Below are 11901 nucleotides of genomic sequence, written 5' to 3'. Positions count from 1 at the left end.
GTGGAAGCGTGCTGCCACTTGGGAAGGAGCCAGCCAAGCCTCCAGCGCAGCAAACTGATGGCTAAATACCCAAAAACATGGAATTCAAAGGTGGTTTCTTGTGTCTGTTTCGTGCTGGCCTTTAAGGAATAACGATGTCTTCCTTTCTCAACAGCTCCCTGAAAGGAGAGCGCAGCCAGTTAGTGGTCTCTTCTCCCAGATAACAAGTGACAGGACAAGAGGAAACGGCCTCAAGTTGCACCATGGGAGGTTTAGGTTGGGTATTGGGAAAAATTTGTTCATGGAAAGGGTTGTCAAGTGTTGGAACAGGCTGCCCAGGGCAGTGGTGGAGGGATTTAGAAGCCGTGTAGATGTGACACTTGGGGACGTGGTTTTGGTGGTGACATGGGAGTGCTGGGTTAACGGTTGGACTGGATGATCTTGGAGGGCTTTCCCAACCTAAATGATTCCAGGATTTATGATCCCTTCTGTGAGGGTTTCTCCTGGTCAGCCCTTTGCTGCCATGCTGAGGCTCCACCTCGGGCATTCACCCAACTCCTGTGTTCAGTCATTCCTTTAACACAAAGCCCCCAGCCTTGCCTCGTTTCGTGCAAAGCGATTATGGTATTGATGAGGGCTCAAGAATTTGGGGGCAAATTTCATCCATGGGGCTGGATTGCTGGTCCTTTGGCTTTTCATTGGAGTGGTGGAAAAGGATTGAATCGTGTACAGCATCACTGGGACATTTTCTGTGCCTGTTCATTTGTGAGGCACCAAAATTGAGGTGTTTCAGCTCCCTGGGGAGCGGAGGGGTGGGAGGCAGCAGAGGCCACACTGCCCACTCAGGCGCCTTTGGAAGTGCAATTCCTGCTGCCAGGTTGTTTAATGATAAATGCCCTCGGGCTGCTAATGAGTTACTGATTGAGTGACTGTCCATTTGAGGCTGAGGATGAAGAAGGAAGCAGAGGGATGATGGAGAGCAATTCCACTGCTGGGGCCGTTCTCCCCTCGCAGCAGTTCAGCGTTGCTGACCTTGTTGTGGTAGTGGTTTATTTTTCCTTAAATGTTGGTGTGGGAATATGGGTAAGAGTCTTTTCTCTTGTTCATTTCTGCTTTTTTGTTTGAATGGTCGGGTTTTTTCGGGGCTGGCTTTTTGGTGAAAGCCTCCATTATTTTCTTGTAGTTTTCACTTGTGTATTTTGTGTGTTGTGCTGGGGGAGCCAGGCTGGGAGAGCTGGGGGGGGGTTCACCTGGAGAAGAGAAGGCTCCAGGGAGACCTTAGAGAGCCTAAAGGGGCTCCAAGAGAGCTGGGGAGGGACTTTGGATGAAGGGAACAGCTTCAAACTGACAAACGAGGCCCTGGCACAGGTTTCCCAGAGAAGCTGTGGTTGCCCCATCCCTGGAAGTGTCCAAGGCCAGGTTGGATGGGGCTTGGAGCAGCCTGGTCTAGGAAGGGGATGGAATATGACCTTTAAGGTCCCTTCCAACCCAACCCGTTCTGGGATTCTGTGATTTGCTCTGTTTTGTGCAAACCCTCTGCCCCTTTCACCCCCTACAGAAAGGCTCCTATAGCTTGGGAACAAGGTGGAATCAGCCATGGCACAAACCTCTCCCCTGGCCTCTGTGTGCTGGGTGTGAGCAGCTCTGCCCCTTGCCTATTACAGGGTGTTGAGCCAGATGCCCTGATAACACAAACAACCCTCAGCTACAGCAGTTTCAGACAAAGACTCTCCAAACCCATTTATTCTGCCTTGCGGAAAAATCCTGGCCAAAGCTGGGCCCTATTAGCCAACCTGTCTGCTCGGGATGGCACAAGGACAGGCACATCCTCCGTGCTTCCCCCTCTCAGGGAGCTCCCTTTGCCATTCATGGCTCCATGGTTCCTGGGGTGCAGCCACCCTTTCGTGTAATTAAGCTCGAGTTGCAGAGCTCCCATTAATTATCGAGTCTCCTGTCTCTTGGCTTCTCGTCTGGGAGACTTGGGTCTTGGTGTCTGGTCTGGGTTTTTAGGGAAAGGGTGCTCTGTGCTGATCTTTCCTCCTCCCAGTCTTCCTGCAGGGTGAACAGGAACACGGTCAGTGGCTATTTCCTTGCTGGCAGAGACATGGCCTGGTGGCCAGTAAGTAGAGACCTCTCTGTCCCTCTGTGGCACCCTGGGCACAGGGACATCCTGTGCACCACTGTCCCTCCCACCAAATCCCTTCCCTGCTTTCTCCACTGCCCACGCTTTCCCCCACCCTGCCCACCTCCTCCTGCCAGGATTTATGTCCTTGGAGCTGCATTTCCCTTCTCATTGCACAAAGGGTACTGGAGCCCACTGGGCTTGTCGGGCTTCCCTGAGCCTGGGGAGGGATCCTTGGAGTCCAATATCCATCTCCACTCTCCCTGCATGCTCCTGGTGGCTCCAACAAATCATGGGTGTCCCAAGTTTGGTTTTTCCTTCTCATTTTGGTACAATCTTCACAAACTGGCTGTAGGTCCTTCCCATGTCTGGTACTGGCTCCTTGCATGTGGCCACCATCCGGGCAGGGTGAGTGGCCACCATGGCAAATGCAGCAACACGTGGCTCCTCCTCATCCTCCTGAAGACAAGAAAGTCCATCCCAAACCCACCAGGGATGTCCAGATGAGCTGGATCCATGGGCATGCTGGTTCCTAGGACTCACAACTACCTGAGTTTTACCTATTAAGGGATTTTCTTGCAAAAAAGAAATCCCACGTGGGGGCCCTTTTGGCCACGCTTCGTTTCAGAAGTGGAAGGGATGTCTGTGCCCTGTTGCTCCCGTTCAGGCATTATTTTTCCCTGCCTCCTTTTCCTGAATTATCCCCTCGGGGCTACGCTGGTGGGGAAGCACCAAAGCTGGTCCGTGCAGAGCCGTGGGGATCCAGCGTTTGGGCACCTGCAGCCCCTCCTCTGCTCCCGCAGATCGGGGCCTCGCTCTTTGCCAGCAGCGAGGGCTCCGGGCTCTTCATCGGCCTGGCCGGGAGCGGCGCCGCCGGGGGAATCGCTGTCGCCGGCTTCGAGTGGAATGTAAGAAATGTGTCGTGTCATTAAGGAAATGAGTTTGTCGCAGCAGATGGCCCATTTCACTGTCTCGAAAGGTTTAGGAGGAGCCGTGCAGGGGGGTAATTAACACAACCCTGCTAACTCAGCTCCTCCGGCTCGTGTAGGGTGAGTTCGCAGCCAGCTCAGCTCAACGAGCTCAGGGAAAAGGACATTTTGGATCCAATTTCCTAATCCAGCCCCTGCAGACCCTGACAGGGAAATGACTGAATAGGTCACCCATTCCCTGCTTCCCTGCACGTTTAATCCAAAGTCCTTGGGTTCTGCAGCAAAAAAAAAAAAAAAGGGCATTTGGCTTGTGTGGTGCTCAAGGAGTTGGTGGGAAATGTCCAGTCAGGAGCTGAAGGGCTGAGGGGAGCAGGTTCCTGCTGGCAGGGGTGCTGGGGGATCTCCACCAGAACCCCATGCCTGCAGTCTGAAGCCATTTGGGGGTGTAAATGTGCCCTCAGGGGTAATCCAGGACCGGGTCAGGAGCAGGGACAGGGTCTAGGAATGCAGTCAATGTCGAGCTGCAGCAGGATCCATGTTTTTTTCCCTCTATGCCATGTTCCTCCTTCCCAACAGGCGACTTATGCTCTTCTGGCACTCGCCTGGGTGTTCGTGCCAGTTTACATCTCATCTGGGGTATGTACAGCTGTCCTGAGCCTGCTGTGGGGACCTCTGCTCCCAGGAGGACTGTCACCACTGTCCCGTGGGACTCCTGAGTCCTGCCCTGGAATACTGCTGTCCCCTTGCCCCATCCCTGGAGGGTGGGCCCTGGACAGGGCAGTGATCTCTCTCTCCCCCCCAGCAGATTGTCACAGTGCCCGAGTATCTCCAGCGGAGGTTTGGAGGGGAGAGGATCAGGATGTACCTTTCCAGCCTGTCACTCCTGCTCTCCATCTTCACCAAAATCTCGGTGAGTAGCTCCCCCTTAACTTTGTCACAAATCCACAGCTGATTTCCAGCTATCAAAAGGTTATTTTTGGGCTCAAACCTTGTGTAGCCAAATCAGGGGAGAGCAGCTGCTGCAGGATGCTCCAGGAGGCAGTGGGACAAAAAGTGGGAATTTGTGGCAGGTGCTCTCTGTGACACCCCATGAGTTCTTAGGCAGATCCAGCAGTGATGTCCATGTCCATGTGGCCCAGACAGGGCATGTCAGGATTCCCAAACTTGCCTTATAGCAGAGGTTGTGAGTGAAATGTGCTCTGAGGTCTGGATTTGTCTCCGTGCTCTGGCAGTGACGCTTTCCAGCATCCCCAAAGGACCCAGCAGAGCCAGGCACTGAATTGGGAATGCATTCATTGCTTTAGGGAGCGTGGGTGGGTTTTCTGAGGAAAGGAAGCCTTGCTGCAGCTGTAAGATATTCAAGCCTGTACAGATAGTGCCTGATTTCCAGGCACTTTTCCACAGGGATGTTTTCCCCTCATTTTGACCTCGTTCACAACTCCCCGTGTGCAGCCTCCGCTCACGCTGGTAACCATGGGAAGAGTTTATCCGAGGTAAAACAGCCAAAGAGCCTGTGATACCAGGTCTAGGGCAAGCAGGAGAGAGCCGGGCACAGACAGCCCTGGGGGGCTGGAGACAGCGAGACAGAGATCAAGAGCAAACAGCTCAGAAAACCTGGAGAGAAAACGTGCCGGAGGGAGCAACCGAGCTCTGATGGAGCAGGTGGATCCGACCTGGGCTCTGCTGGGGCTGAAAGAAAAGCGCTTTTGCAGGTGTCTGGCTGCAAGAGAAGTGCTTTTGCATGAGGCTGGCTGTGAGCAGAGGCTGGCTGAGGCAGGAGGGGCACTGCTGGTGTGTGTCTCCCCACGTCGAGGCGCTCAGCGCCTGCCTCTGCGCTTGGCAGCTCCGTCAGCCTGGCTGGATGCAGCATCCCTCCCTGCACGGTGTCTCTGCAGCCCCAGGCCCTGGGCTGAGCTGTGGGGGGATCCTCTGGGTCCCCCTCCGAGGGATGTGGGGGCTGGAGCAGCCCACAGACAGGGCTCGCTGAGCACTTAGTGCAAAGGGAGGGGCTGTGTCCCCCTCGGGCAGAGCCCTGCACTGAGGGGATGTCCCCGACTCCAGGAGACACCTGTCTCCTTCCCAAGCTGCTCTCTGACCTTGGGCAAGGAGTTATGTTTTGCATTTAACAGGCAAGTTGCAGGGGAGGTGGCAGCCCTTTCCCCATCCCTGCTGGCTCAGGGCTTCCAGAGTGGTGGAGGTGACACTGGTGACTCCATTGGTGCAGCTGCCACCTGTATTTCCCCCACAAAACCATGCCCTGTCCTGCTGAAGGGTGTTCTTCCCATAAAACTAATATTCTTTATATCCTAATCATATATACTGTTGAAAATCCTACAGCACCATTCCTGAAATCATCTTGGCTCCTGGAGCACCAGTTCAGTTTCCAAGTGTGGGCAGTGATGCTCTGATTATTCCCTGATGTCCAGTAAACTCTTGTCCCTGATTCCCCTCCTGTGTCACATCTCTCCCCTGCTCCCTTCAAAGACCCAGGAGGAGCCTGGGGGAGATGTTGGAGCACGTTTGTCTGTGGTGCTGGACCCTGGTTCTGTGATCTGCAAGGAATCTGTGGGATTCGCACAGATCCCTGCTGGTGTTTAAAAGGAAAAGTTGGAACCTGGGATAGGATTTCTGCTGGGGTAGTTTGTTCTTGATGGTCTGAAGAAGAGACCATTGGTAGTTTTGAAGTTGTCTTGGAGTCTCTTTCCAGACTATCACCCATGTCCCCTCTTCTCTTACCAGATGGTGCAGGGGGCTGTGCTTGGTCTCTTTGGTTTCCAGTCTCTCCATGGCTTTGCCCAGGGGGACGGATGTCCTACAAACTCATTCTTACCTTGGGAGATGGTTGTGGTGTCAACCCTTGCCTAACACCAGATGACCCTGTAGATGACCCCTGGGCAGTGCCTGCTCCAGTGGGAACCTCTGCTGTTCTCTGGGCCCTTCTCAGCACAACCTTTTGTTTGGAGCCCGGTGGACACTCCCAAGCTCCTCTTCCCAAGCCTTTCCTCAGCCAGTGCTGTAGTTTCTTTGGTCTGCTGAGCTTTCTGTGATCTCTGAGTCAGGCAGGATGCAACAGAAGAGGAATCAGCCTAATAAGGGGATTATCTTGGCATCTGGCTCCATTCACAGCAAAGCCCACAGACAATGGCTGTTTCCAGCAGTGGGTTGGGATGAATGTCTGCAGACACAGGGGCGTTGCCAAACTGGCCCAGTGTCCCCATGTCCCTGTCCCCGGTGGTGGCCGCAGTGGGGAGTGTGAGAGGGGAGTATGAAGCTTCGAGCAATTAGGCAGGGCTGTCTCCTGGGGAGGTTCCTTTGGTCCTTACTGGGGGCTGCCTCAAAGCCCAGGATTAGCTGGGCTTTTCCTGCCCTCTCTCCCTGCAGATGTTGCATTTATGGATGGATCTCTGCTCCGTGTTCTCCCGAGCTGAGACACGGCACCAGTGCTGCTCCCTTGGCTCTTCTTTCGGGACAGGGGGGATGACAGTCCCTCCTCTACTGGAATCCCCCCTTTGTTGGACCCCATCTTTCCAGGTTTCATGGCAGGCTGCAGCAGAACAGCCCAAAATCCCGCTGAGAGATGTCACCCCCTCAGGTAGGAACACGGGAGGAGCCCCAGCCCTGGCGAAGAGCCCCTGGAGACTCCTCTGTACCCTGGGTAACTCGTTCTACTGAGGCTTTGGCTTCACCAATTGTTAATCCCAAGCTGTCTCCAAAGCCCATTTTCATTGGGAAGGCATTAACAACGTTGGGTAAGAACGAGTTTCCAAGTGAGGTCACCGGTGGAGGCAGGGACCTCTCTGGATTATGAAGCCTGACTTCAAAGGCTTCTCCCCTCCTTTTAAGGTTGAAAGGACTTATTTTATGAATAGGTCATGCCTGGTTTTAATTAGCTTGTTTTTGTGTTTGGGATGTCTTATTAACAACTCGGTCACATGTGCTTTTATTTTTTCCCACCCTTGCAGAATTACCAGGAAGGGAGGTGGAGGTACCTCTGCTTCCTCATAGCAAAGCCTTCGACTCATTTGCAGACGACTGCAAAAATGATTAAGCATTGAGAAAGCCAGGAGAAGCAATTATGAAATATCTTGTCCAGGGATGAATCTTCCAGCTGGGCTGTGGGGAAGGGTTGCTGGAGAAGCAGGAAGTCACAGGGGAGAAAAACTTCCTGGCTGGGCGCTGACGTGACAAGTGATGGATCCCTCCAAGGGACGTGAGGAGCTCTGGAAGACACCAAGGATGCTTGGCTGGCCCTGTGCTAGGAAGATTTAAAATATTTTGTGTTCCCACTTCAGGTTGTGTTGTGAGGAGGTGGCTGAGGGCCCTTGGTTGAGGCTTTTCTGCCTCATGTCGCTGAAGCTTGCGCCGTGTGAATGGTTTAGGTGTCCTTTTGTAGGGTTCTTGGTGGTATCAAGCTGTGGTTGGATTGCATTTGTGGAGGAAAGGCATCAAGGAGCCACTGGTAGAGGTTATGGCATGGTTGCCCATTAGTTGGTTCCTCTTCAAGAGGTCATTGCAGGGCTGAATTCCCTCTTGGTGCTCACAAGGACTCTCCCAGACACGTGGCCAATCCCAGGTGCAGCTGAGGACACGTAGTACCTCCCTTGGGAATGCCAGGCATGACTGTGGTGTAAAGGCTAGTTCAGATGTCATGGAAGAGTCCCTGAGTTAGGATCCTCAAGATGGTGGTGTAAGTGCCCTTCTGGTTGGTTTGACTTGATTTAACCAAGGTTATGCCCAATGCTGTGGGCTCACCTGCTGGGGAATGGCTTTTGTGCTGTGCTGAAGCTGGACATGGGCTCACCTACTGGGTTTTGGGCTGATGGAGCCAACACATGCCTTGGCTTTTGCATGGCATGATCCAGCATAGCCCCTCTCCATCACTGGAGGATGGTCCTCAGCTCCTGTGTGGGAGCATCCCGGAGCAGTGCTGGGAGGAGGGAGGGCAGAGTTGGGACAAGGAGGTGTGATATGGGAAATAACACCAGTCCTACACCTTACTAATCCCAAGAGACTGCTCCTGCATGATTGGGCAAGACAGCCCTGCTGCTGGGGGATGGTTTTTGGGAGGTGTGTGAAGAGAGATGTCAAATCAGAGCTGATATCTTGGCTGTGGGAACCCATCGCGGCCCCGGGCGAGGGTGTGGAGTCGGCTTGTCTTGCCTCTTCCTGCCCCTTCTGGCCTCATTCCCTTCTCCAAACAAGGTTTTTGTGAAGATGGCCCAGCTGAGCGTGGGGATGGCTGAGCTCAGCTCTGGGTGGAGGCGTGGTGGTGGCACTGCCACTGCCACTGTGCCTGGTCCTGCCACGGCATCGCTGCTTTTGTTGGAGGAGCTGCCCCAGCTCCAAGTCTCCACTTTAATCTCATTTCCTCCAAACCATGACAACCCCCACGTGTGTACAATGACAGCTGGAGCTGCCTGCTCTGCTCCTCTGGGGCTGTGACACCCATCTGCAGCTGTGACAGGGCCACCCACCTGGGACCCTCGGCTTCAGGAGTGTCCTCCTGGAATGTGCCGTGTGATGTCAGAGAAGGCTCCATGGGCACCTCATTGTGGTCTTCCAGTACTTAGAGGGGCTTATAAAAAAGAGGGAGAGTGACTTTTTATGTGGGCAGATAGTGATAGGACCAAGGGGAATGGTTTTAAATTAAGAGGAGTGGTTGGATATTAGGGAGAAATTCTTCCCTGGGAGGGTGGGGAGGCCCTCCTGGCCTCAGTTTTCCCAGAGAAGCTGTGGCTGCCCCATCCCTGGAAGTGTCCAAGGCCAGGTTGGATGGGATGGGGAAGGTGTCCCTGCCCATGGCAGGGGATTGGAATGAGATAGACTTTAATGTCCCTTCCAACCCACACCATTCCAGGGTTCTGTGTCCTCCCTGAACCCACAGAGTTGGCTGTTTCCCTGCTGTGCTGCTCTTGCAACAGCCCTTGGGTGGTGGATGTCATCTGTCCCAGACCTCCTGTTCCTTCTTCCACTCACAGACAGACCTGTATTCGGGGGCCCTCTTTGTGCAAGTCTGCCTGGGCTGGGACCTCTACCTCTCCACTGTGCTCATGCTGGTGGTCACTGGGCTCTACACCATTGCAGGTAGGTCACTCATCATCCACTGGCCTCTATTTTTCTGCTTCTTTTATTGAACCACACCACTTACCCTCCTGCTTTTATTTTATTATTGTTATTTTTGGAAGGTTCCCTGGGGTTTATACCAGTGGGGTTCACATCCCTGCCCCAGCCAGCATCTGAGCAGCCTCCTGGAGAGTCAGCTCAGGTGATGACTCAGCCCATGACCTCTCCTTTGTCTTTACATCTTTTCATTTGTAATAACTCCTCCCCCACCGTGTACTTAAGCACTTTCTTGTGTGTGTACCTATTTGTAACAGCAATAATCAGGGCTTCTCCCATTACAGGACTATTATTATGGAATCTACAACCGGAGAGCCCTTGACCCAACTCCTTTCCCTCCCTCTTGCCCTGCCCTCAGTGCAACCTGCTGCCCTCTCTCCACTAAGCTTTCAGGAATATTTCTTGCCCGTGCTTCCCCGTTGTGGCACCAGCTATTTTTGTGCAGGGTCAACAAAGAATGTTTCTTCTGTGATCCAGAGGTGATGAGGGTTTGGAGCTGGAGCTGGAAATCGTGGGTTCCTGGCTCCCAGCCCCGCTCAGACCGTGGGACTGTGTATCCCTGCCAGCCCTTTGGGTTATTATGTTTGCTGGGACATTCCCTCCCCTGGTAGTGGCAGTGGAGACACTCGGCAGTAAATTCCCTCGTTATCTCACCCCGGCCATCAAAAGGGGAAACAGTTTAAGTGTATCCATAACAGGGTGGATTTTGCAAGACTTTGGTTTTAAGCAAATCCCATCTCGGGTTTTTCCTGCCCACAAGGCTTGTTATGATGTGAGGCACCTCAGTGTGAGCTCAGGCAGGTGTGATCATTGCATCACCTTGATCCTGAGAACATCCCTCCAAATCCCAGGCAAGGCCAGGGATGGTGCAGCCCTGAATTCCCAGGATGTGATTCAGTGACTGGGGTTGAAACTCATTCAATTTTTGACCCATTTTCCTTAGCTCTGCTACTTTTTAATGCTTTTGCTGATGTGCTGAGTGATTGATTTCTGGCTGGGTAAGCAGGTGCTGGGTTTGCAGCAGGTCTGGAGGGAGAGCTTGGGATGGGGAGGGAGAAATGCTGCTGGCTGTATGGCCAAGGGGACCCCACTAAGCACCATGTGCTGGAAAAATAAAACTGCAGGGTTTGGAGGAGAACTGAGGGTGTACAAAGGGGAAACCTGGTGTTAGGCAGAGGTTGGTGAATGATGAGATCAATGTCCTGAGTCTGATCTGCTGCTGGAACACCCAAAGAGCTGGGGCTGGCTGGCATCCTCCTGATTGTGTGGAGATGTGGGGCTGCACCCCTCCTGCCATCCCTCCTGCCTTCCCTGCCTGCCCAGCAATCCCTTGGATCCCCTCCCTGCCCCCGGTGAGGCTGCAGCCCCTGTGGCTTTTGGCTGCTCCCCCCACCTCACCTTTGGGGGTGCTGTGCTCCCCTCAACACCAGAGCCACTGAGGAGCTGTTCCCTCTTCCCGCTGCAGTCCCTCCCCCCCAGTGTCAGCAGGTTGAGGCTGGTGACAGGTACATCCCCATGGGAAGCTTTATTGGGACATTCTGACTGTTCCAAGCTGGAATCCAGCAGTATTCCCAACCTCCTGCCTTGCTCTCACAGGGGGGCTGGCGGCCGTCATCTACACCGACGCGCTGCAGACGCTCATCATGGTCCTGGGAGCCGTCGTGCTGGCGGTGAGAGGTAAGAGCTGCTCCAGGGGGACCTTCCCTCCTCACTCAGGTGGTCGTGGAGGTAAATAAAAGCACTCAGTCTGAGCCATTCGTTGGCCAAGATGCCCAGCAGGACTTCGGTCCGTGGCAATCACCTCAGTGTGGTGCCCCTGTGTCCCCCCTGCTTCCCCTGTGTGCCATTCCTGCAGGTGCAGATGCCGTGGAGCATCTCCCTGGTGCTCCACGTGGGACTGTCCCCAGCAGTGGTGACATTCCTGTGGACATGATTGCTCCACATTTGCCTCTCACTCTGAGAGACTGCTCAAGTATTTGACAGCGAAGCAGCATTCCCAGTTCTGCTCCGGGTGTTTTGGTGGGGTCTTCAGACAGGATCCTGCTGCCTGGGGATGTGCACAGCAGAAGGTTGGTACTGGAACAAGGCACGGCTGCAGGGGTGGGATGTGGAGCGTGGTGCCATGCCCTGCTCCGGGTTGGAGTGATTATAGTTCATCACCAGCCCTTCCTGAACCCCCAGCACTGTTGTGTCTCCCTAAATTCAGCCTCAGAGCATCCTTGTGAGGACGGGAGCTTTCATCAGCCTGGCTCTGCCATCGGGGCTCTTGGCCCCAAGGAGCAGGAAGCAAAAAGTTAAGTCCCAGCTTCAAAGGCAGGTGTTTAACTACAGAGGATGATTTCCAAAGGCACTCCTGAGATGATTTCCACCATCTCCTGGAGAAGGCAGCTTAGGCAGGCAGGTAGGAAAGGCTCTGACCCAGAGCTGTGGAGGTGGGAGCAGGCCCAGAGCTGTGACCAACCCAGTCCCGTGGCTGCTCCCCTGTGCCAGAGCAGAGCTCGCTCCTGGGCGAGCCCTTGGACACAGCAAGGTGTATTTACAAGAAACAAATGAAAGGACTGAGACTTCCTGGAGAAGGGACAACAACAATTAAGTACCCCAGCAGCGGCACGGAGCTGCTCCGGGCAGAGGAGCTCGTTGCCTGTCGAGGCAGAACAGAGCAGTGGCTGCAGCCTGTGCCTTAGATGTGGTGCCTGGATGTTGTGGATCGTTGTCTGGAACTGTCCTTGGCCGTGGGGCTCTCTAAGGCTT

General features: G+C 54.1%; 1 protein-coding gene across 3 annotated transcripts in view; it reads left to right on the top strand.

Annotated features, from left to right (window-relative positions):
* The first annotated feature begins 933 nt into the window (after positions 1–933).
* Positions 934–11901, top strand: part of SLC5A10 (solute carrier family 5 member 10) — a 39935-nt gene continuing 28967 nt past the window's right edge. For 2 of the 3 annotated variants that reach the window (XM_039381479.1, XM_039381477.1), the window contains exons 1-7: positions 934–1062; positions 2027–2098; positions 2905–3009; positions 3607–3666; positions 3836–3940; positions 9009–9114; positions 10747–10827. In XM_039381479.1, the coding sequence (XP_039237413.1) occupies positions 949–1062; positions 2027–2098; positions 2905–3009; positions 3607–3666; positions 3836–3940; positions 9009–9114; positions 10747–10827 (643 nt within the window). In that variant the 5' untranslated portion in view covers positions 934–948. The remainder of the gene's footprint in view (positions 1063–2026; positions 2099–2904; positions 3010–3606; positions 3667–3835; positions 3941–9008; positions 9115–10746; positions 10828–11901) is intronic. The other variant, XM_039381478.1, reaches the window with a different exon arrangement.

Source organism: Pipra filicauda, unplaced genomic scaffold, assembly GCF_003945595.2.
Source record: "Pipra filicauda isolate LSUMZ 115617 unplaced genomic scaffold, ASM394559v2 scaffold226_size1812527_pilon, whole genome shotgun sequence".
In the NCBI taxonomy this organism is placed as follows: Eukaryota; Metazoa; Chordata; class Aves; order Passeriformes; family Pipridae; genus Pipra; species Pipra filicauda.
Note: the sequence above shows the minus strand (reverse complement) of the source record. Positions and strands in the feature narration are given on the sequence as shown.